Source organism: Pseudophryne corroboree, chromosome 4 (genome assembly GCF_028390025.1).
Source record: "Pseudophryne corroboree isolate aPseCor3 chromosome 4, aPseCor3.hap2, whole genome shotgun sequence".
Classification (NCBI taxonomy): domain Eukaryota; kingdom Metazoa; phylum Chordata; class Amphibia; order Anura; family Myobatrachidae; genus Pseudophryne; species Pseudophryne corroboree.
This window is the reverse complement of record NC_086447.1, coordinates 794,563,023-794,587,863: the sequence shown is the minus strand read 5'-3', so window position 1 is coordinate 794,587,863 and position 24,841 is coordinate 794,563,023. Positions and strand designations below refer to the sequence as shown.

Below are 24,841 nucleotides of genomic sequence, written 5' to 3'. Positions count from 1 at the left end.
AGTGTTCACTTGAGCGTCGGTGACGCTCAAGCAGCTTTGTAGTTAGTCAGGTTACACAAGGTTGCATTTACACCCTGTACTCACATTAAGGTATTCAGTGTATTTCATTGGTATAAGGTTTTAACATAAAGGTATAGCGTTGTGAGCGTCTGCGCCGCTGGTGACCTCCTCGTGGTCTCGAGCGTATGCTACGCTACAGCGAATCATTCCCCTAGACATAACCAATAACGTGTCCTGTGATCACTGGGCCGTGAGCGAACGTGACGCTTGAGCGTCTCGCCTACGGCTGAGCGATCGCTACGCAGATAGCGTACCATTACGGTACTTCTTAAGTAAACAGCGTACAGTGTTCTTAGCTTCATAAAGGGTTGTTTATACGACAAAGGAATTTAGCATTGTCACCGACAAAACAGGTTGAATTGTCAGGAGAACGGGCATTCTCCGACTTAACTCCCCGGCGCGAGGCAGCACTTTTGTCGGGTTTCTCTTCTCATCCCCCGGGGATGAGAGAAGAATTCCCGACAATTGCAGGTAATTAGTTGCTGAATTGAATAGCGTCGGGAGCTAATTCCCGGCGCTATTCATTAGTTGCCGAATAGAATCGACCCCATTGTGTGTAACGTGCTCTATCTGGCGCAATGTGTGTAACGTGCTCTACCTGTCGCATTGTGTATGATGTGTTCTATCTGGAGCAATATGTATAACGTGCACTAACTGGCGCAGTGTGTATAGGAGGTTCTACTTGGTGCAATGTGTATAAGCGGCACTACTGTGTGGCGTAATGTGAATTGGCACTATTATGTGGCCACGCCCCTTCCCCATGAAGTCACGCCCCTAAATTTTTGCAACTGCCTATATGCTGGGGTCTTGGAGGTGGGGCAGCAATTCACTTTCTGCCAAAGGGCACCAAAATGTCTAGTTACAGCTCTGGTGCAGGGTGTCCTGCATGCTACACAACCCAGCTGCATTGTCACCCCAACCCCCCCCCCTTGCAACTCTTTTTTGTGGTGTCCAAATAAGATTAAGATCAATAAGAGCCTTTAACCCAATGGGACCCAGAAAAGGACCGGTTGGACCCCAATTTTCAAAAGTGAGGGGTCCCTGGGACCCACTTTTTAGGGGGCTCAGTGCGATCACTGATATCCATACAAAATTACTGTGCGAAATGTATACATGTGCCAGATTATAAAACCTTTACTCAATAAAAACCCAATATAGTGCTTGTGAGAACATTAGCAGTCAAATAACAAGCATTAACCATGGTCTGATATTGCAATAATTCTGTGTCCAACTAAAGCTCCCTAGCCTTACATTATTAGTAAACACCGCAGATTAATCAGTACTCTCAATAAAAGCCACATATGATACATAGTGGAGGCTGGTAACAATGAGCAAGGTTTCTAACTCCGGTTCAGTGTGCTAAATCCCAGATGTGAAAGTGGAATTTACAGAGATTTACCAGTCTCTTCCTCAGCCCTTTTAGGTATGTCCATCCAGTCTGCCTTTCTTTGCATCAAGAACGTATGCATAGAGTGGCTTGTAAAATGCACCATATTTCATTTTATTGCCAACTTCCTCAGAGATGATATATCTCTATCATCAGACAACCTAAGGAAAGGACACAATTAAGGTTCTGAAACATTGTATTAATCAATCAAGGAGTTTGAATTTGTGTATCTGTGCTATTAGTGCAACCCAGTTGTCTGATTTAATTGTGGTCAGTCGGGGAGAAAGAGAGCACCTGGCCAAGTAACAATTTCATATTTGGGACTGCTGGTCTCAATCAACTATAATATGTCCATCATGTTGATAAATAGCTCTGACCTTTGATGTATGGACTACACAAGACCACTGAAGGTGTCCTGGGGTATCTGGCACCAAGATTTTAGCAGAAGAGCCTTTAAGTGCTCTAAGGCTGGGTAAACACTTGACGATGTGCATAAGATGCGACATCATCAAGACAAATTATATTGGCGTACCCACTGAACAATATCGTTACCGATATCCAGGTGTATGTAGTCTTGTCCAATATCTTTAATTTTCAAGGCTTGAACTTTGTCCTGTTGCATACGATGTCACTTGGGCGATCCCAGCCATGCCCCCAGGTCGGACCTGATTGAATGTGCAGCACTTTCAATCTGGAGGATCCGATCCGAAATTCACGGGAACGCGCACCGGATCGGAAACACCTCCAAAATGCCCGATTTCATCCGATATATCTGTCCGAATGCCCGAAATTGGATGAAATCGGGCATTATCGCTCTAGTGTATGGGGCCCTTAAGACCGATGGAGTGCCGCCTCGTCTGTAATTATGGACATGGACGTGTATGTGTGTGTGTGTGTGTGTGTGTGTGTGTGTGTGTGTGTGTATATATATATATATATATATATATATATATATATATTTCTCTAACGTCCTAGTGGATGCTGGGGACTCCGAAAGGACCATGGGGGGGTAGCGGCTCCGCAGGAGACTGGGCACAAAGTAAAAGCTTTAGGACTAGCTGGTGTGCACTGGCTCCTCCCCCTATGACCCTCCTCCAAGCCTCAGTTAAGATTTTGTGCCCGAACGAGAAGGGTGCAATCTAGGTGGCTCTCCTGAGCTGCTTAGAGTAAAAGTTTAAATAGGTTTTTTATTTTCAGTGAGACCTGCTGGCAACAGGCTCACTGCATCGAGGGACTAAGGGGAGAAGAAGCGAACTTACCTGCGTGCAGAGTGGATTGGGCTTCTTAGGCTACTGGACATTAGCTCCAGAGGGACGATCACAGGCCCAGCCATGGATGGGTCCCGGAGCCGCGCCGCCGGCCCCCTTACAGATGCTGAAGCAAGAAGAGGTCCATAAATCGGCGGCAGAAGACTTTCCTGTCTTCATAAGGTAGCGCACAGCACTGCAGCTGTGCGCCATTGCTCTCAGCACACTTCACACTTCGGTCACTGAGGGCGCAGGACGCTGGGGGGGGGGCGCCCTGGGAAGCAATGAATTTACCTTATTTGGCAAAAAATACATCACATATAGCTCCTGGGCTATATGGATGTATTTAACCCCTGCCAGTTTTCCAGAAAAAAGCGGGAGAAGAGCCCGCCGTGAAGGGGGCGGGGCCTATCTCCTCAGCACACAGCGCCATTTCTCTATCGTCCTAGTGGATGCTGGGGTTCCTGAAAGGACCATGGGGAATAGCGGCTCCGCAGGAGACAGGGCACAAAAAGTAAAGCTTTAGGATCAGGTGGTGTGCACTGGCTCCTCCCCCTATGACCCTCCTCCAAGCCAGTTAGATTTTGTGCCCGGCCGAGAAGGGTGCAATTCTAGGTGGCTCTCATAAAGAGCTGCTTAGAGAGTTTAGCTTAGGTTTTTTATTTTACAGTGATTCCTGCTGGCAACAGGATCACTGCAACGAGGGACAGAGGGGAGAAGAAGTGAACTCACCTGCGTGCAGGATGGATTGGCTTCTTGGCTACTGGACATGAAGCTCCAGAGGGACGATCACAGGTACAGCCTGGATGGTCACCGGAGCCACGCCGCCGGCCCCCTCACAGATGCTGAAGCAAGAAGAGGTCCAGAATCGGCGGCTGAAGACTCCTGCAGTCTTCTTAAGGTAGCGCACAGCACTGCAGCTGTGCGCCATTTTCCTCTCAGCACACTTCACACGGCAGTCACTGAGGGTGCAGGGCGCTGGGGGGGGGCGCCCTGGGAGGCAAATGAAAACCTTTAAAAAGGCTAAAAATACCTCACATATAGCCCCAGAGGCTATATGGAGATATTTACCCCTGCCTAAATGTACTAAATAGCGGGAGACGAGCCCGCCGGAAAAGGGGCGGGGCCTATCTCCTCAGCACACGGCGCCATTTTCTGTCACAGCTCCGCTGGTCAGGAAGGCTCCCAGGTCTCTCCCCTGCACTGCACTACAGAAACAGGGTATAACAGAGAGGGGGGGCAAAATAAATGGCTATATATATATATATATTAATATAAAAGCAGCTATAAGGGAGCACTTAATCATAAGGCTATCCCTGTCATATATAGCGCTTTTTGGTGTGTGCTGGCAGACTCTCCCTCTGTCTCCCCAAAGGGCTAGTGGGTCCTGTCTTCGTATAGAGCATTCCCTGTGTGTCTGCTGTGTGTCGGTACGTGTGTGTCGACATGTATGAGGACGATATTGGCGTGGAGGCGGAGCAATTGCCTGTAATGGTGATGTCACTCTCTAGGGAGTCGACACCGGAATGGATGGCTTATTTAGGAAATTACGTGATAATGTCAACACGCTGCAAAGTCGGTTGACGACATGAGACGGCCGACAAACAATTAGTACGGTCCAGACGTCTCAAAAACACCGTCAAGGGTTTGTAAAACGCCCGTTTACTTTAGTCGGTCGACACAGACAGGGACACTGAATCCAGTGTCGACGGTGAATAAACAAACGTATTCCTTATTAGGGCCACACGTTAAAGGCAATGAAGGAGGTGTTACGTATTTCTGATACTACAAGTACCACAAAAGAGGGTATTATGTGGGATGTGAAAAAACTACCATAGTTTTTCCTGAATCAGATAAATTAAATAAAGTGTGTGATGATGCGTGGGTTCCCCCCGATAGAAAATTATGGGCGGTATACCCTTTCCCGCCAGAAGTTAGGGCGCGTTGGGAAACACCCCTTAAGGTGGATAAGGCGCTCACACGCTTATCAAAACAAGTGGCGGTACCGTCTATAGATAGGGCCGTCCTCAAGGACCAGCTGACAAGGCTGGAAAATATAATAAAAAGTATATACACACATACTGGTGTTATACTGCGGCCAGCGATCGCCTCAGCCTGGATGTGCAGAGCTAGGGTGGCTTGGTCGGATTCCCTGACTAAAAATATTGATACCCTTGACAGGGACAGTATTTTATTGACTATAGAGCATTTCTATATATGCGAGATGCACAGAGGGATATTTGCACTCTGGCATCATGAATAAACGCGATGTCCATAACTGCCAGAAGATGTTATGGACACGACAGTGGTCAGGTGATGCAGATTCCAAACGGCACAGTATGGCCGTATAAAGGAAGAGGACTTGTTTGGGGTCGGTCCATCGGACCTGGTGGTCACGGCAACTGCTGGAAAATCCACCGTTTTTTACCCTAAGTCACATCTCTGCAGAAAAAGACACCGTCTTTTCAGCCTCAGTCCTCTCGTCCCTATAAGATTATATCTGCCCAGGGATAGAGGAAAGGGAAGAAGACTGCAGCAGGCAGCCCATTCCCAGGAACAGAAGCGTTCCACCGCGTCTGACAAGTTCTCAGCATGGCGCTGAGACCGTACAGGACCCCTGGATCCTACAAGTAGTATCCCGGGGGTACAGATGGGAATGTCGAGACGTTTCCCCTTCGCAGGCTCCTGAAGTCTGCTTTACCAAGTCTCCCTCCGACAAGGAGGTAGTATGGGAAAAAATTCACAAGCTGTATTCCCAGCAGGTGATAATTAAATTACCCCTCCTACTACAGAAAAGGGGTATTATTCCACACTATATTGTGGTACTGAAGCCAGAAGGCTAGGTGAGACTTATTCTAAAATTTTTTTTTTGAACACTTACAAAGGTTCAAATTAAGATGAAGTCACTCAGAGCAGTGATAACGAACCAGGAAGAAGGGGACTATATAGTGTCCCGGGACATCAGGGATGCTTACCTCTATGTCCCAAATTTGCCCTTCTCACTAAGGGTACCTCAGGTTCGTGGTGCAGAACTGTCACTATCAGTTTCAGACGCTGCCGTTTGGATTGTCCACGGCACCCCGGGGTCTTTACCAAGGTAATGGCCGAAATGATGATTCTTCTTCGAAGAAAAGGCGTCTTAATTATCCCTTACTTGGACGATCTCCTGATAGGGGCATAGTCCAGGGAACAGTTGGAGGTCGGAGTAGCACTATCTCGGATACTGCTACAATCAGCACGGGTGGATTCTAAATATTCCAAAATCGCAGCTGATCCCGACGACACGTCTGCTGTGCCTAGGGATGATTCTGGACACAGTCCAGAAAAAGGTGTTTCTCCCGGAAGAGAAAGCCAGGGAGTTATCCGAGCAAGTCAGGAACCTCCTAAAAACAGTGCATTATTGCACAAGGGTCCTGGGTAAAAATGGTGGCTTCCTACGAAGCAATTCCATTCGGCAGATTTCACGTAAGAACTTTTCAGTGGGATCTGCTGGACAAATGGTCCGGATCGCATCTTCAGATGCATCAGCGGATAACCCAATATCCAAGGACAAGGGTGTCTCTCCTGTGGTGGTTATAGAGTGCTCATCTTCTAGAGGGCCGCAGATTCGGCATTCAGGATTGGATGCTGGTAACCACGGAGCCCAGCCTGAGAGGCTGGGGAGCAGTCACACAAGGGAAAAATTTCCAGGGAGTGTGATCAAGTATGGAGACTTTTCTCCACATAAATATACTGGAGCTAAGGGTAAATTTATAATGCTCTAAGCTTAGCAAGACCTCTGCTTCAAGGTCAGCCGGTATTGATCCAGTGGGAAAAACATCACGGCAGTCGCCCACGTAAACAGACAGGGCGACACAAGAAGCAGGAGGGCAATGGCAGAAACTGCAAGGACTTTTCGCTGGGCGGAAAATCATGTGATAACACTGTCAGCAGTTTTTCATCCCGGGAATGGAAACTGGGAAGCAGACTTCCTCAGCACGACCTCCACCCGGGAGAGTGGAAACTTCATTGAGAAGTTTTTTCCACATGATTGTAAACCGTTGGGAAATACCAAAGGTGGACATGATGGCGTCCCGTCTGAACAAAAAAACGGGACAGGTATTGCGCCAGGTCAAGAGACTCTCAGGCAATAGATGTGGACGTTCTGGTAACACCGTGGGTGTACCAGTCGGTGTATGTGTTCCCTCCTCTGCTTCTCATACCTAAGGTGCTGAGAATTATAAGACGTAGAGGAGTAAGAACTATACTCATGGCTCCGGATTGGCCAAGAAGGACTTGGTACCCGGAACTTCAAGAGATGCTTACAGAGGTCTTATGGCCTCTGCCGCTAAGAAGGGACTTGCTTCAGCAAGTACCATGTCTGTTCCAAGACTTACCGCAGCTGCGTTTGTCGGCATGGCGATGGAAAGCCGGATCCTAAGGGAAAAAAGGCATTCCGGAAGAGGTCATTCCTACCCTGGTCAAAGCCAGAAAGGAGGTGACCGCACAACATTATCACCACGTGTGGCGAAAATATGTTGCGTGGTGTGAGGCCAGGAAGGCCCCACAAAGAAATTTCAACTCGGTCGTTTCCTGCATTTCCTGCAAACAGGAGTGTCTATGGGCCTCAAATTGGGGTCCATTAAGGTTCAAATTCGGCCCTGTAAATTTTCTTCCAAAAAGAATTGGCTTCAGTTCCTGAAGTCCAGAAGTTTGTCAAGGGAGTATTGCATATACAAACCCCTTTTTTGTGCCTCCAGTGGCACTGTGGGATCTCAACGTTGTTCTGGGATTCCTCAAATCACATTGGTTTAAAACCAGTCAAATATGTGGATTTGAAGCATCTCACATAAAAAGTGACCATGCTCTTGGCCCTGGCTTGGACCAGGCGAGTGTCAAATTGGTGGTTTTTTCTCAAAAAAGCCATATCTGTTTGTCCATTCGGACAGGGCAGAGCTGCGGACTCGTCCCCAGTTCTCTCCCTAAGGTGGTGTCAGTGTTTCACCTGAACCAGCTTATTGTGGTGCCTTGCACCTACTAGGGACTTGGAGGACTCCAAGTTGCTAGAAGTTGTCAGGGCCCTGAAAATATGTTCCGGGACAGCTGGAGTCAGAAAATCTGACTCGCTGTTTATACTGTATGCACCCAACAAGTTGGGTGCGCCTGCTTCTAAGCAGTCGATTGCTCGTTGGATTTGTAACACAATTCAACTTGCACATTCTGAGGCAGGCCTGCCACAGTCTAAATCGGTTAAGGCCCATTCCACAAGGAAGGTGGGCTCATCTTGGGCGGCTGCCCGAGAGGTCTCGGCATTACAACTCTGCCGAGCAGATACGTGGTCAGGGGAGAACACGTTTGTAAAATTCTACAAATTTGATATCCTGGCAAAAGAGGACCTGGAGTTCTCTCATTCGGTGCTGCAGAGTCATCCGCACTCTCCCGCCCGTTTGGGAGCTTTGGTATAATCCCCATGGTCCTTTCAGGAACCCCAGCATCCACTAGGACGATAGAGAAAATAAGAATTTACTTACCGATAATTCTATTTCTCGGAGTCCGTAGTGGATGCTGGGCGCCCATCCCAAGTGCGGATTATCTGCAATACTTGTACATAGTTACAAAAATCGGGTTATTATTGTTGTGAGCCATCTTTTCAGAGGCTCCGCTGTTATCATACTGTTAACTGGGTTTAGATCACAAGTTGTACGGTGTGATTGGTGTGGCTGGTATGAGTCTTACCCGGGATTCAAAATTCCTCCCTTATTGTGTACGCTCGTCCGGGCACAGTACCTAACTGGCTTGGAGGAGGGTCATAGGGGGAGGAGCCAGTGCACACCACCTGATCCTAAAGCTTTACTTTTTGTGCCCTGTCTCCTGCGGAGCCGCTATTCCCCATGGTCCTTTCAGGAACCCCAGCATCCACTACGGACTCCGAGAAATAGAATTATCGGTAAGTAAATTCTTATTTTTTCCCACACAGCTCCGCTGGTAGGAAGGCTCCCAGAGTCTCCCCTGCATCCTGCAACTACAGAAACAGGGTAAAAAAGAGAGGGGGGCACTTATTTGGCAAAATAACAGATATAAGCAGCTATAAGGGATAGACACTTATTGTAAGGTTGTCCCTATACATATACAGGTTGAGTATCCCATATCCATATATTCCCAAATACGGAATATTCCGAAATACGGACTTTTTTGAGTGAGAGTGAAATAGTGAAACCTTTGTTTTTTGATGTCTCAATGTACACAAACTGTGTTTAATACACAAAGTTATTAAAAATATTGTATTAAATGACCTTCAGGCTGTGTTTATAAGGTGTATATGAAACATAAATGAATTGTGTGAATGTAGACACACTTTGTTTAATGCACAAAGTTATAAAAAATATTGGCTAAAATGACCTTCAGGCTGTGTGTATAAGGTGTATATGTAATATAAATGCATTCTGTGCTTAGATTTAGGTCCCATCACCATGATATCTCACTATGGTATGCAATTATTCCAAAATACGGAAAATTCCCATATCCAAAGTACCTCTGGTCCCAAGCATTTTGGATAAGGGAGACTCAACCTGTATAGCGCTCTGGTGTGTGCTGGCAAACTCTCCCTCTGTCTCCCCAAGGGGCTAAGTGGGTCCTGTCCTCTATCAGAGCATTCCCTGTGTGTGGGCTGGGTGTCGGTACGTGTGTGTCGACATGTATGAGGAGGAAAATGATGTGGAGGCGGAGCAATTGCCTATAATGGTGATGTCACCCCCTAGGGAGTCGACACCTGAATGGATGGCCGTTATTAAGGAATTACGTGACAGTGTCGGCACGTTACAGAAAACTGTTGACGACATGAGACAGCCGGCAGCTCAGTTAGTGCCTGTCCAGGCGTCTCAAACACCGTCAGGGGCTATTAAACGCCCGTTACCTCAGTGGGTCGACACGGACCCAGACACAGACACTGACTCCAGTGTCGACGGTGAAGAAACAAACGTATTTTCCAGTAGGGCCACACGTTACATGATCACGGCAATGAAGGAGGTTTTGCACATCTCTGATACTGCAAGTACCACAAAAAGGGGTATTATGTGGGGTGTGAAAAAACTACCTGTAGTTTTTCCTGAATCAGATGAATTGAATGAAGTGTGTGATGAAGCGTGGGTTACCCCCGACAAAAAACTGCTAATTTCTAAAAAATTATTGGCACTATATCCCTTCCCACCAGAGGTTAGGGCTCGTTGGGAAATACCCCCTAGGGTGGATAAGGCGCTCACACGCTTACCAAAACAAGTGGCGTTACCGTCTCCAGAAACGGCCGCCCTTAAGGAGCCAGCAGATAGGAGGCTGGAAAATATCCTTAAAAGTATATACACACATACTGGTGTTATACTGCGACCAGCAATCGCCTCAGCCTGGATGTGCAGTGCTGGGGTGGCTTGGTCGGATTCCCTGACTGAAAATATGGATACCCTGGACAGGGACAATATATTATTGACTATAGAGCATTTAAAGGATGCATTCCTATATATGCGAGATGCACAGAGAGACATTTGCACTCTGGCATCAAGAGTAAGTGCGATGTCCATTTCTGCCAGAAGAGGATTATGGACGCGACAGTGGTCAGGGGATGCGGATTCCAAACGGCATATGGAAGTATTGCCGTATAAAGGGGAGGAGTTATTTGGGGGCGGTGTATCGGACCTGGTGGCCACGGCAACGGCTGGGAAATCCACCTTTTTACCCCAAGTCACCTCGCAGCAGAAAAAGATACCGCCTTTTCAGGCTCAGTCCTTTCGTCCCCATAAGGGCAAGCGGGCAAAAGGCCACTCATATCTGCCCCGGGGCAGAGGAAGGGGAAAAAGACTGCAACAGACAGCTTCTTCCCACGACCAGAAGCCCTCCCCCGCTTCTGCCAAGTCCTCAGCATGACGCTGGGGCCTTACAAGCGGACTCAGGCACGGTGGGGGCCCGTCTCAAGAATTTCAGCGCGCAGTGGGCTCACTCGCAAGTGGACCCCTGGATCCTGCAGGTAGTATCTCAGGGGTACAAATTGGAATTCGAGACGTCTCCCCCTCGCCGGTTCCTGAAGTCTGCTTTACCAACGTCTACCCCCGACAGGGAGGCGGTATTGGAAGCCATTCACAAGCTGTATTCCCAGCAAGTGATAATCAAGGTACCCCTCCTACAACAGGGAAAGGGGTATTACTCCACGCTGTTTGTGGTACCGAAGCCGGACGGCTCGGTGAGACCCATTTTAAATCTGAAAGCCTTGAACACTTACATAAAAAGGTTCAAGTTCAAGATGGAGTCACTCAGAGCAGTGATAGCAAACCTGGAAGAAGGGGACTACATGGTGTCTCTGGACATCAAGGATGCTTACCTCCATGTCCCAATTTGCCCTTCTCACCAAGGGTACCTCAGGTTTGTGGTACAGAACTGTCACTATCAGTTTCAGACGCTGCCGTTTGGATTGTCCACGGCACCCCGGGTCTTTACCAAGGTAATGGCCGAAATGATGATTCTTCTTCGAAGAAAAGGCGTCTTAATTATCCCTTACTTGGACGATCTCCTGATAAGGGCACGGTCCAGAGAACAGTTAGAGGTCGGAGTAGCACTATCTCAAATAGTACTACGACAGCACGGATGGATTCTAAATATTCCAAAATCACAGCTGATTCCGACGACACGTCTGCTGTTCCTAGGGATGATTCTGGACAGTACAGAAAAAGGTGTTTCTCCCGGAAGAGAAAGCCAGGGAGTTATCCGACCTAGTCAGGAAACTCCTAAGACCAGGCCAGGTGTCAGTGCATCAGTGCACAAGGGTCCTGGGAAAGATGGTAGCTTCTTACGAAGCGATTCCATTCGGCAGATTCCACGCAAGAACTTTTCAGTTGGATCTGCTAGACAAATGGTCCGGATCGCATCTTCAAATGCATCAGCGGATAACCCTGTCTCCAAGGACAAGGGTGTCTCTCCTGTGGTGGTTACAGGGTGCTCATCTCCTAGAGGGCCGCAGATTTGGCATTCAGGATTGGGTCCTGGTGACCACGGATGCCAGCCTGAGAGGCTGGGGAGCAGTCACACAGGGAAAAAATTTCCAGGGCTTGTGGTCAAGCATGGAAACGTCACTTCACATAAATATCCTGGAACTAAGGGCCATTTACAATGCCCTAAGTCAGGCAAGGCCTCTGCTTCAGGGACAGCTAGTATTGATCCAGTCGGACAACATCACGGCAGTCGCCCACGTAAACAGACAGGGCGGCACAAGAAGCAGGAGGGCAATGACGGACGTGACAAGGATTCTTCGCTGGGCGGAAAATCATGTGATCGCACTGTCAGCAGTGTTCATTCCGGGAGTGGACAACTGGGAAGCAGACTTCCTCAGCAGACACGATCTTCACCCGGGGGAGTGGGGACTTCACCCAGAAGTCTTCCACATGATTGTAAACCGTTGGGAAAAACCAAAGGTGGACATGATGGCGTCTCGCCTCAACAAAAAACTGGACAGATATTGCTCCAGGTCAAGGGACCCTCAGGCAATAGCTGTGGACGCTCTGGTAACACCGTGGGTGTACCGGTCAGTGTATGTGTTCCCTCCTCTTCCTCTCATACCAAAAGTACTGAGAATCATAAGACGGAGAGGAGTAAAGACTATACTCGTGGCTCCGGATTGGCCAAGAAGGACTTGGTACCCGGAAATTCAAGAGATGCTCACGGAAGACCCGTGGCCTCTACCTCTAAGACAGGACCTGCTCCAGCAGGGACCATGTCTGTTCCAAGACTTACCGCGGCTGCGTTTGACGGCATGGCGGTTGAACGCCGGATCCTGAAGGAAAAAGGCATTCCGGATGAAGTCATCCCTACCCTGATCAAAGCCAGGAAGGATGTAACCGTACAACATTATCACCGTATTTGGCGTAAATATGTTGCGTGGTGCGAGGCCAGGAAGGCCCCTACGGAGGAATTTCAACTGGGTCGATTCCTGCATTTCCTGCAAACAGGACTGTCTATGGGCCTCAAATTAGGGTCCATTAAGGTTCAAATTTCGGCCCTGTCGATATTCTTCCAAAAAGAACTAGCTTCTGTTCCTGAAGTTCAGACGTTTGTCAAGGGAGTACTGCATATACAGCCTCCTTTTGTGCCTCCAGTGGCACCTTGGGATCTCAATGTAGTGTTGGGATTCCTAAAATCACATTGGTTTGAACCACTCACCACTGTGGACTTGAAATATCTCACATGGAAAGTGGTAATGCTGTTAGCCCTGGCTTCAGCCAGGCGTGTATCAGAATTGGCGGCTTTATCCTATAAAAGCCCTTACCTAATTTTTCATACGGACAGGGCAGAATTGAGGACTCGTCCTCAATTTCTCCCTAAGGTGGTTTCAGCTTTTCACTTAAACCAACCTATTGTGGTGCCTGCGGCTACTAGGGACTTGGAGGATTCCAAGTTGCTGGACGTAGTCAGGGCCCTGAGAATATATGTTTCCAGGACGGCTGGAGTCAGAAAATCTGACTCGCTGTTTATCCTGTATGCACCCAACAAGCTGGGTGCTCCTGCTTCTAAGCAGACGATTGCTCGTTGGATTTGTAGTACAATTCAGCTTGCACATTCTGTGGCAGGCCTGCCACAGCCAAAATCTATAAAAGCCCATTCCACACGGAAAGTGGGCTCATCTTGGGCGGCTGCCCGAGGGGTCTCGGCTTTACAACTTTGCCGAGCTGCTACTTGGTCAGGGGCAAACACGTTTGCTAAATTCTACAAATTTGATACCCTGGCTGAGGAGGACCTGGAGTTCTCTCATTCGGTGCTGCAGAGTCATCCGCACTCTCCCGCCCGTTTGGGAGCTTTGGTATAATCCCCATGGTCCTTTCGGAGTCCCCAGCATCCACTAGGACGTTAGAGAAAATAAGAATTTACTTACCGATAATTCTATTTCTCATAGTCCGTAGTGGATGCTGGGCGCCCATCCCAAGTGCGGATCGTCTGCATTACTTGTACATAGTTATTGTTACAAAAATCGGGTTATTGTTGTTGTGAGCCATCTTTTCAGAGGCTCCTTCTGTTATCATGCTGTTAACTGGGTTCAGATCACAAGTTGTACGGTGTGATTGGTGTGGCTGGTATGAGTCTTACCCGGGATTCAGAATCCTTCCTTATTGTGTACGCTCGTCCGGGCACAGTATCCTAACTGAGGCTTGGAGGAGGGTCATAGGGGGAGGAGCCAGTGCACACCAGCTAGTCCTAAAGCTTTTACTTTGTGCCCAGTCTCCTGCGGAGCCGCTACCCCCCCATGGTCCTTTCGGAGTCCCCAGCATCCACTACGGACTATGAGAAATAGAATTATCGGTAAGTAAATTCCTATTATATATATATATATATATATATATATATATATGTGTGTGTGTAATTTACTTTTTATTTTTTTCATGGTTTATTAATTTAGTGTTAATCCTACTGATGTAGTCTACACAGACCTGTCGCTAACTTGCCATCTTTCCTGGCAATGGGGACTGTGTTACGCTATTGGCTGATAATATCATGTGACCGGCAAGATCCGAGATATAGTATTAGCTTATATGCAAGCAAACCAAAATGTTAGAAGCTCAGCTATTGGTTGGTTGGAACTGTGCACTGTATCTCCAGTATCACTATAGCTATGTGAGCTTGATGCGTTTCTCCACCTTTTGTCATTCGTTTGGCTCCTGAATACTATATATTGCTTGCTTCCAGAATATCATCTTGTTAGTGTCAGTGGATTTGAATGAATTACAGCATATCACGTTTCCTGATACTCCCTACATGTATGTAAATGCCCATCTTCTATTTTAGGTCTTTTGGTAACTAGGTGTATACTGACTGTCCTGTTTAAACTGCTTTGCATATTGTACAAATAATTTAATTTGTTTTACAATTCACAGTAAAATTTCTCTCCAAAAACAGATACTTGGGAGTCAATTAAATAAATAAATAAGGACATGTGTCAGCAGTCAGCCAGGAGAGACCTGAAAGAGAAGCTAGATGTACTGTGCTGAAAAGGGCAGCATATGATATGCCTTGTATGGCTGGATCCCATCATAACTTCTCCATTTCAGATTCATGAATGAGTGATAAATTGCACCAGCCAATCAGCTCCTAACTTCCATATCACAGGCTGGGTTTGAAAAATGACAGTTTGGAGCGGATTGGCTGGTGCAGTTTATCACTCGCAGTGAAATTTATCACTTATTGATAAATAAGGGCAATCGTTTGCAGTTATTGTTTAAGATGTAGTGCCAGCCTTGAACTAATAAAGCCAAGTACTGATATATAGATTTTTGGTTGGCAGAGAATCCCTAAAATTGTAAATGTTCACCAGTCCGAAGATGTCCTATCTCCTTTTTGTTTTTTTGTGATAATTTCTTAACAGCCTTCTACAAGTCTCCATACGTGTTCTTACTAGTGGATTAGCTTCTTAATTCAGTGCGGTGATGTTTAACGACGACATTGTAGATGAGCAGAAGCGTTTGCCATGGGGTACAATATTGTGTAAGGGCTTGCTTTACCAAGGTTCCCAGGGGTACTTCCACCAGCGTTAATTAGAAATAAGCAATGCCAGAAAATGCATACAGCTCTTGTTATTGCGTAGATTGCAGTGCATGTTATTTCTCTAACGTCCTAGTGGATGCTGGGAACTCCGAAAGGACCATGGGGAATAGCGGCTCCGCAGGAGTCTGGGCACAACTAAAAGAAAGCTTTTAGACTACCTGGTGTGCACTGGCTCCTCCCACTATGACCCTCCTCCAAGCCTCAGTTAGATTTTTGTGCCCGGCCGAGCTGGATGCACACTAGGGGCTCTCCTGAGCTCTTAGAAGAAAGTATATTTTAGGTTTTTTATTTTACAGTGAGACCTGCTGGCAACAGGCTCACTGCAACGAGGGACTAAGGGGAGAAGAAGCGAACCTACCTGCTTGCAGCTAGCTTGGGCTTCTTAGGCTACTGGACACCATTAGCTCCAGAGGGACCGACCGCATGGAACTGGCCTTGGTGTTCGGTCCCGGAGCCGCGCCGCCGTCCCCCTTACAGAGCCAGAAGCAAGAAGAAGTCCGGAAAATCGGCGGCATGAAGACTTCTGTCTTCTCCAAGGTAGCGCACAGCACTGCAGCTGTGCGCCATTGCTTCTCATACACACTTCACACTCCGGTCACAGAGGGTGCAGGGCGCTGGGGGGGCGCCCTGAGCAGCAATAAAAACACCTTGGCTGGCAAAACAATCACAATATATAGCCCCAGAGGCTATATATGTGATAATTACCCCTGCCAGAATCCTTAAAAAAGCGGGAGAATAGTCAGCGAAAAAGGGGCGGAGCTATCCCCCTCAGCACACTGGCGCCATTTTTCCCTCACAGTTCCGCTGGAAGGAAGCTCCCTGGCTCTCCCCTGCAGTCTACACTACAGAAAAAGGGTAAAAAAGAGAGGGGGGGCACTAAATTTAGGCGCAGTAAATATTATAGCAGCTATAGGGGACATAATTCAGTTAGTCCCTGCAGTATATAGCGCTCTGGTGTGTGCTGGTATACTCTCTCTCTGTCTCCCCAAAGGGCTTCTGGGGGGTCCTGTCCTCCGTTTAGAGCATTCCCGGTGTGTGTGCGGTGTGTCGGTACGGCTGTGTCGACATGTTTGAGGAGGAAAATTATGTGGAAGCGGAGCAGATGCCTGTAGAAGTGATGTCACCCCCTGCGGGGCAGACACCTGAGTGGATGGTTTTATGGAAGGAATTACGTGCAAGTGTCGACTCCTTACACAAAAAATTTGACGACATGCCAAATGCGGGACAGCCGGCTTCTCGGCTTATGCCTGCCCAGGTGTCTCAAAGGCCATCAGGGGCTCTAAAACGCCCGCTACCTCAGATGGCAGACCCTGATGTCGACACGGATACTGATACCAGTGTCGACGACGATGAGTCTAATCTAATGTCCACTAAGGCCATTCGCTGCATGATTGAGGCAATGAAAGAGGTGTTACACATTTCAGATTTAAACCCAGGTACCACAAAAAAGGGTATTATGTTTGGGGAGAAAAAACTACCCGTAGTTTTTCCCCCATCTGAAGAATTAAATGAAGTGTGTGAAGAAGCGTGGGCTTTCCCTGATAAAAGATTGATAATCTCAAAAAAATTACTAATGGCGTTCCCTTTCCCGCCAGAGGATAGGGCACGTTGGGAAACACCTCCTAGGGTGGATAAAGCGCTCACACGTTTGTCTAAAAAGGTGGCACTTCCGTCTCCTGATACGGCCGCCCTGAAGGAGCCTGCGGATAGAAAACAGGAGGCGATCCTGAAGTCTATATATACACACACAGGCATTATACTTAGTCCAGCTATTGCGTCAGCATGGATGTGCAGTGCTGCCGCTGCGTGGTCAGATTCCCTGTCAGAAAATATTGACACCCTTGACAGGGACACTATTCTGCTAACCATAGAGCATATAAAAGACTCAGTCTTATACATGAGAGATGCACAGAGGGAGATCTGCCGGCTGGCATCTAAAATAAGTGCATTGTCCATTTCTGCTAGGAGAGGCTTATGGACCCGGCAGTGGACAGGGGATGCAGATTCCAAAAGGCACATGGAAGTTTTGCCTTATAAGGGTGAGGAGTTATTTGGGGATGGTCTCTCGGACCTCGTTTCCACAGCGACAGCTGGGAAGTCAGCATTTTTACCCCATGTTCCCTCACAGCCTAAAAAAGCGCCGTTTTATCAGGTACAGTCCTTTCGGACCCAGAAAAACAGGCGAGGAAAAGGCGGGTCCTTTCTGTCCAGAGGCAGAGGTAGGGGAAAAAGGCTGCAACAAACAGCTAGTTCCCAGGAGCAAAAGTCCTCCCCCGCTTCTTCCAAGTCCGCCGCATGACGGTGGGGCTCCACAGGCGGAGCCAGGTACGGTGGGGGGCCGCCTCCAAAATTTCAGCGATCAGTGGGCTCGCTCACAGGTGGATCCCTGGATCTTTCAAGTAGTATCTCAGGGGTACAAGCTGGAATTCGAGGCGTCTCCCCCCCGCCGTTTCCTCAAATCAGCCTTGCCAGCAACTCCCTCGGACAGGGAGGCTGTGCTAGAGGCAATTCACAAGCTGTATTCCCAGCGCGTGATAGTCAAGGTGCCCCTACTTCAACAAGGACGGGGTTACTATTCCACACTGTTTGTGGTACCGAAACCGGACGGTTCGGTGAGACCCATTTTAAATTTGAAATCCTTGAACACATACATAAAAAAATTCAAGTTCAAGATGGAATCGCTCAGGGCGGTTATTGCAAGTCTAGACGAGGGGGATTACATGGTATCCCTGGACATCAAGGATGCTTACCTGCATGTCCCCATTTACCATCCTCACCAGGAGTACCTCAGATTTGCGGTACAGAATTGCCATTACCAATTCCAGACGCTGCCGTTTGGTCTGTCCAGGGCACCGAGGGTGTTTACCAAGGTAATGGCGGAAATGATGATACTCCTTCGAAAAAAGGGAGTTTTAATTATCCCATACTTGGACGATCTCCTAATAAAGGCGAGATCCAAGGAGCAGTTGTTGGTAGGAGTAGCACTATCTCAGGAGGTGCTACACCAGCACGGTTGGATTCTAAATATTCCAAAGTCACAGCTGGTTCCGACGACACGTCTACTGTTCCTGGGAATGATTCTGGACACAGTCCAGAAAAAAGTGTTTCTCCCAGAGGAAAAAGCCATGGAGCTGTCGTCTCTAGTCAGAAACCTCCTGAAACCAAAACAGTTGTCGGTGCATCACTGCACGCGAGTCCTGGGAAAGATGGTGGCTTCTTACGAAGCAATTCCTTTCGGCAGGTTCCATGCCAGAATCTTTCAGTGGGACCTGTTGGACCAATGGTCCGGATCGCATCTTCAGATGCATCGGCTAATAACCCTGTCTCCAAGAACCAGGGTGTCTCTGCTGTGGTGGCTGCAGAGTGCTCATCTTCTAGAGGGCCGCAGATTCGGCATACAGGACTGGGTCCTGGTGACCACGGATGCCAGCCTTCGAGGCTGGGGGGCAGTCACACAGGGAAGAAACTTCCAAGGACTATGGTCGAGTCAGGAGACTTCCCTACACATAAATATTCTAGAACTGAGGGCCATTTACAATGCCCTAAGTCAGGCAAAACCCCTGCTTCTACACCAGCCGGTACTGATCCAGTCAGACAACATCACGGCGGTTGCCCATGTAAACCGACAGGGCGGCACAAGAAGCAGGACGGCAATGGCAGAAGCCACAAGGATTCTCCAATGGGCGGAAAATCATGTGCTAGCACTGTCAGCAGTGTTCATTCCGGGAGTGGACAACTGGGAAGCAGACTTCCTCAGCAGGCACGACCTCCACCCGGGAAAGTGGGGACTTCATCCAGAAGTCTTTCAAATGATTGTAAACCAGTGGGAAAAACCACAGGTGGACATGATGGCGTCCCGCCTAAACAAAAAACTAGAGAGATATTGCGCCAGGTCAAGGGACCCTCAGGCGATAGCGGTGGACGCTCTAGTGACACCGTGGGTGTACCAGTCGGTTTCTGTGTTCCCTCCTCTGCCTCTCATACCAAAGGTACTGAGAATAATAAGAAAACGAGGAGTAAGGACAATACTCGTGGTTCCGGATTGGCCAAGAAGAGCGTGGTACCCGGAACTTCAAGAGATGATCTCAGAGGACCCATGGCCTCTGCCGCTCAGACAGGACCTGCTGCAGCAGGGGCCCTGTCTGTTCCAAGACTTACCGCGGCTGCGTTTGACGGCATGGCGGTTGAACACCGGATCCTAAAGGAAAAGGGCATTCCGGAGGATGTCATTCCTACGCTGATTAAAGCCAGGAAAGATGTAACTGTAAAGCATTATCACCGCATATGGTGGAAATATGTTGCTTGGTGTGAGGCCAATAAGGCCCCAACAGAGGAATTTCAGCTGGGTCGATTTCTGCACTTTCTACAGGCAGGAGTGACTATGGGCCTAAAATTAGGCTCCATTAAGGTGCAGATATCGGCTCTGTCGATTTTCTTCCAAAAAGAACTAGCTTCACTACCTGAAGTTCAGACATTTGTAAAAGGAGTGCTGCATATTCAGCCCCCTTTTGTGCCTCCAGTGGCACCCTGGGATCTCAACGTGGTGTTGAATTTCCTAAAATCACATTGGTTTGAGCCACTAAAGACCGTGGATCTAAAATATCTCACGTGGAAAGTGGTCATGTTATTGGCCTTGGCTTCGGCCAGGCGTGTATCAGAATTGGCGGCTTTGTCATTTAAAAGCCCTTATCTGATTTTCCATATGGATAGGGCAGAATTGAGGACTCGTCCCCAGTTTCTCCCTAAGGTGGTATCAGCTTTTCACTTGAACCAACCTATTGTAGTGCCTGCGGCTACTAGCGACTTGGAGGATTCCAAGTTGCTAGACGTAGTCAGGGCCTTGAAGATTTATGTTTCCAGGACGGCTGGAGTCAGGAAAACTGACTCGCTGTTTATCCTGTATGCACCCAACAAACTGGGTGCTCCTGCTTCTAAGCAGACTATTGCTCGCTGGATTTGTAGCACAATTCAGCTGGCGCATTCTGCGGCTGGACTGCCGCATCCTAAATCAGTTAAAGCCCATTCTACAAGGAAGGTGGGCTCATCTTGGGCGGCTGCCCGAGGGGTCTCGGCTTTACAACTTTGCCGAGCTGCTACTTGGTCAGGGGCAAACACGTTTGCAAAATTCTACAAATTTGATACCCTGGCTGAGGAGGACCTTGAGTTCTCTCATTCGGTGCTGCAGAGTCATCCGCACTCTCCCGCCCGTTTGGGAGCTTTGGTATAATCCCCATGGTCCTTTCGGAGTTCCCAGCATCCACTAGGACGTTAGAGAAAATAAGATTTTACTCACCGGTAAATCTATTTCTCGTAGTCCGTAGTGGATGCTGGGCGCCCGTCCCAAGTGCGGATTGTCTGCAATAATTGTACATAGTTATTGTTCACTAACGGGTTATTGTTATGAGCCATCTGTTGAGAGGCTCAGTTATGTTTCATACTGTTAACTGGATATGGTATCACGTGTTATACGGTGTGATTGGTGTTGCTGGTATGAGTCTTACCCGGGATTCAAAATCCTTCCTTATTGTGTCAGCTCTTCCGGGCACAGTATCCTAACTGAGGCTTGGAGGAGGGTCATAGTGGGAGGAGCCAGTGCACACCAGGTAGTCTAAAAGCTTTCTTTTAGTTGTGCCCAGACTCCTGCGGAGCCGCTATTAACCATGGTCCTTTCGGAGTTCCCAGCATCCACTACGGACTACGAGAAATAGATTTACCGGTGAGTAAAATCTTATTTTTGGCAGATAGTCTTTACTCTGAAGCTAAATATTTGAAAAAACCCTCACTTATTGATGCCATGCTATAATGTAGATATGAATAGTGGCTGAAGTCTTAACCAATCAATGCAATGAATAGTGCTCAAGAGTCAAACCTATTGAATATTCAAAAAAATTATATTTGCAGTACATGAGACATATAAGGCTTATTTGCTCTCCAAAACTGAACCTAACTAGGCCCTGTCAGTGAGTGTTGTTCAGCCAGTGTTCCATCAACAATTCTATGTAGATCCAGAATGTTTAGGAGTTAATTGATTGTGATGTTTCCATGGAATCTATTCAAAAACCCTGATGCTGCAGCAGTGATATTTTTACCTGGTCCCCAGTGTCTCTTGCCCTTATGCGCATGTTAGACAAGAACACGGGAAAGAAAAAGAAGGCTTTTTTTTAACTGTTTCTTTTTTTGCCTTTTTCTTTCCCGTGTTTTTGTCTAACAACGTTTACTACTGGCTCAGGGCGCACCACCAAGTGATAGCAATTGATTAATTTATTCTTTTCTTAGATAGCATTTCGTTATTCTTGGTTGTATTATATCTTTTGCTTTATTAAGAGACTTGTGCGGAATCACAATTTCTTTTACTTCTTCTGCGCATGTGTCAGTGCATCCCATTCTGGTGTGTATGCATCTGTATTCCTCTATTTACTCTGTTTCTTTTTTTAACTGTGCTCTAATCTAATAGCTGCTGACACATTCGTCAAAATGAAATCAGTTGTAGAGAAGATCAGTAATATGTTGGCATTCATTTGTACCAAATAAAGACATTGCGACCCTGCATTGCCACCCCCCCCCCCCCCCCCCCAAAAAAAAGTGGGGTTTTTGGTTGGTTATCACTTACTATGTCAGCTGTCATGAGCAGGGCCCTCATTCCCTCATGTGCTTATCCTTCTCTTACTTAAACCATATTCGACTAACCCAAATCCTGCGGTTTTCTGCCACCCTGATACTTATGTCCGTGTCGTCTGCTGCTGTAGTTATGTTTATTTACCCTGTGTTTGTCCTATATTGTCTTCAGCTGTGTCACTATTTTCCTGTTTTGATTATTTTGTTTATGTACTCTGTAATTGGGCGCTGCAGATCCCTTGTGACGCCATGTAAATAAAGGATGATGATGATGATGATAATAATTCCTAGCAGATAGAGTAGAGAGATGTGATGCTGCTGAAATGTTGTCCTGTGAAAGGCTCTGGGTAATCCAATAATCTAATAAAGCATAATGGTTTAAGACAGCCATACACTATCCGGGATGTAGTTATGAGACCAGCGGTCAGGAGATCAGTCACATTACCGACGGCTACATCCCGCCCCCCTCTAAATTGCGCTCCCCCACCCACCGCCAGAATCCCATGGTCGGTATACAGACCGTCTGGATCACCAGTGACGTTAACTCATACCGAACCCCCAAATACCACTAATGTGCTATATTCAGCCAGAATATATAGTGTTTCCAATTGTTGGGCAAATCCATTTAGTGCCTGACATAATGTAACTGCTAGTCCACCCTCCCAAAAATGTTGCCCTTATATGGTCCTTCATTTAGAGCATGTCCAGCATACTATATTTTGTGTTTGTGAACTAGATTATTGGGGAAAGAAAAGAGAATGCAATGTATGTGTGGATTGATTTTACATTGTGAAAGCTTCTTTTTACAGTGCTATTCGAATGGCTTGCTTAGGAAGTACAAAAGTAGGGAGGCCAATCCCGGGCCATTTTTTTCAATCCCGGGTATCAGGATTGAAAAATGGTCAATCCCGGGATACCTGGGATTGAATTATTTCCTGTGTGGCCTCCCCCGCCCCTCTCCCATAAATTACCATCCAACACCAGTGGGCGGGAAGGTGGGACACTTCCTGCGGGTGACGGCTGACTGCGCAGAGGGAGCCGGGCAGCGTCTGAGCGTCCTGAGGACCAACTCAGTGTCAGAGATCTAAGTTGGTTTAAAGCCGGGTTTTGTCTGAAATAGGATATTATTGACACAATAAGTGCCAGTTATAGATAGAAATGGCTTCATGAAAATCCCAACAAATAACAGTAAAACTTGTGTTTAATGATCTGGTAAATGTTATGGAGCTTAGTTTCAGATGTTTAATGGACCGAATTAAGAATTATGGGTGCCACAGTCATGCACTAGTCATTGTTTCTGCACATTTGTTGTGTGTACAGTGTGTATATAAGAAAACCTAGACTGGTGTGATACGTATGAGTTATGCTAAATAGGAGATTTTTTATTTACTGAAGTGGCAGATATTCATAGTGATGCAACACTACTAGCCAAGTTTTATTTATTCCTTTCATGTTTAGTACTTTTTGACAGAACATGGCAGTTTTCTCATACTGTTTTTAGATTCCGAGCATACAAGATAGACAGCGTGTTGTGCCTGATCTACATTAAGCGCTTACTTTAATGATAGGTTTACCTACATGGTTGTTTACTAATGTAGTCCGATTTTCTTCTTCTAGATAAACCCAACAGCAACCAGGCCTGGTTCTTTTTGCATGCATGTGGCTCCTTAATGCCAGGGTTGCCCACGTCAGAACGAACAGAAATTGCAAACAAAATCTGGAGTGATCTGCAGAAAATGGGTATGTTTAACTTATCCCCCTCCCCCGCAATTACTCTACTTTGTCATTTATTTACTTATTTGGAGCTCCTGAAATTGTTGTTCTTTGGGAACAGAGCATGCATACAGATCCCGTCTCACCCTATGGTTCGGTGAGCGGGAAAGGGAGTGTACTGTGTGGGAGAAGAGGTGTAATGTTGTGGACAAGGAGATGAAGATGGAAGGTGTGAACAGCGGAATGGGGGAATGTGTATAGAGGGGGTGTGGACAAGAAGGGAAGCGTATGAACAGTGAGGGGGGTTGGAGTGTTTTGTGAGAGGAATGCGGACTCCATTCTTTTTGCCTGTCATTGACCACTCATCATGGAAAGTGTGAGTGAGGCTCCCAGGCTGGCATAAAGCGTAGGTGATGATCCCCAAACACCACCACCTTCCTATGTGTGTTCTATGAAGAGCAACTTGGCGGATAAACTCTGAGATTGTGGTGATGGTTGTGCGAGGGGTGTGTGTGTGTGGGGGGCTGTTAATTTTTCTTGTGGTTGCCAGTGTGTATCTTTCTTTTTTTTCACCGTGGGGAAAAATATTTTCTACAGTTGATAGTATTAATTGTGTACATCATTGGATTGTGGAAGCGGCTCCAGAATGCTAGTAGATCTGGGGTGGGCCCTGGACCTTCCCACATGCCCCCATTGAATATCTAAAATTCTTTCCTTGCCAGCCAGAACCCGCAGTGGAAGTGGGTGGAGTACACTGCACCCCTATTTATCTGATACTCTAGCATGCAAAGATGGTCAGGTGATGATGGGGGAACAGCTGTTCCGCTATCTATGCTTTTTCTGTTTTATAACAAAGTAGAAAATGAGAGATGGTTGCAGAGCTGGTGGCTGTTGCTGAACACTCACTGGGGCAGCTGTTATCTACCACAGATGTGAATGAAGGAAGTTTTATGTTCAAAGTTGAAAGAAAGTTTTATTTATATTTAGTTTAAGGGGTGGATCTGGCTCCCGCTTAGCCGGTCCAAATGTCATCTGTTGGGCCAGACCGGTTCCTATTATTTTGTGGAATGCAAACTGAAAGCTGAAATCTGCTCAGGCTCTCGGGCACTTCCGTGTGCCTTTAGCCAGAGCAGTGGGATAGTGTTGGCAGGACTGGTCCAGTGGGGCACAATAGACTAATCAGCCCTAATGGAGGGGTAAACAGGGAGGCAGGCTGTCTAACCTTTGCTATGTTTTCCCTACCTTAACCTCTGGCGATCTCTGGTAGTTT

The 24,841-nt window shown here is 47.3% G+C and overlaps 1 protein-coding gene across 3 annotated transcripts in view; it reads left to right on the top strand.

The window, feature by feature from the left end:
* Positions 1–24,841, top strand: part of LRPPRC (leucine rich pentatricopeptide repeat containing) — a 491,686-nt gene that overhangs the window by 35,053 nt on the left and 431,792 nt on the right. For all 3 annotated transcript variants that reach the window (XM_063918355.1, XM_063918354.1, XM_063918356.1), the window contains exon 3: positions 23,476–23,598. In XM_063918355.1, the coding sequence (XP_063774425.1) occupies positions 23,476–23,598 (123 nt within the window). The remainder of the gene's footprint in view (positions 1–23,475; positions 23,599–24,841) is intronic.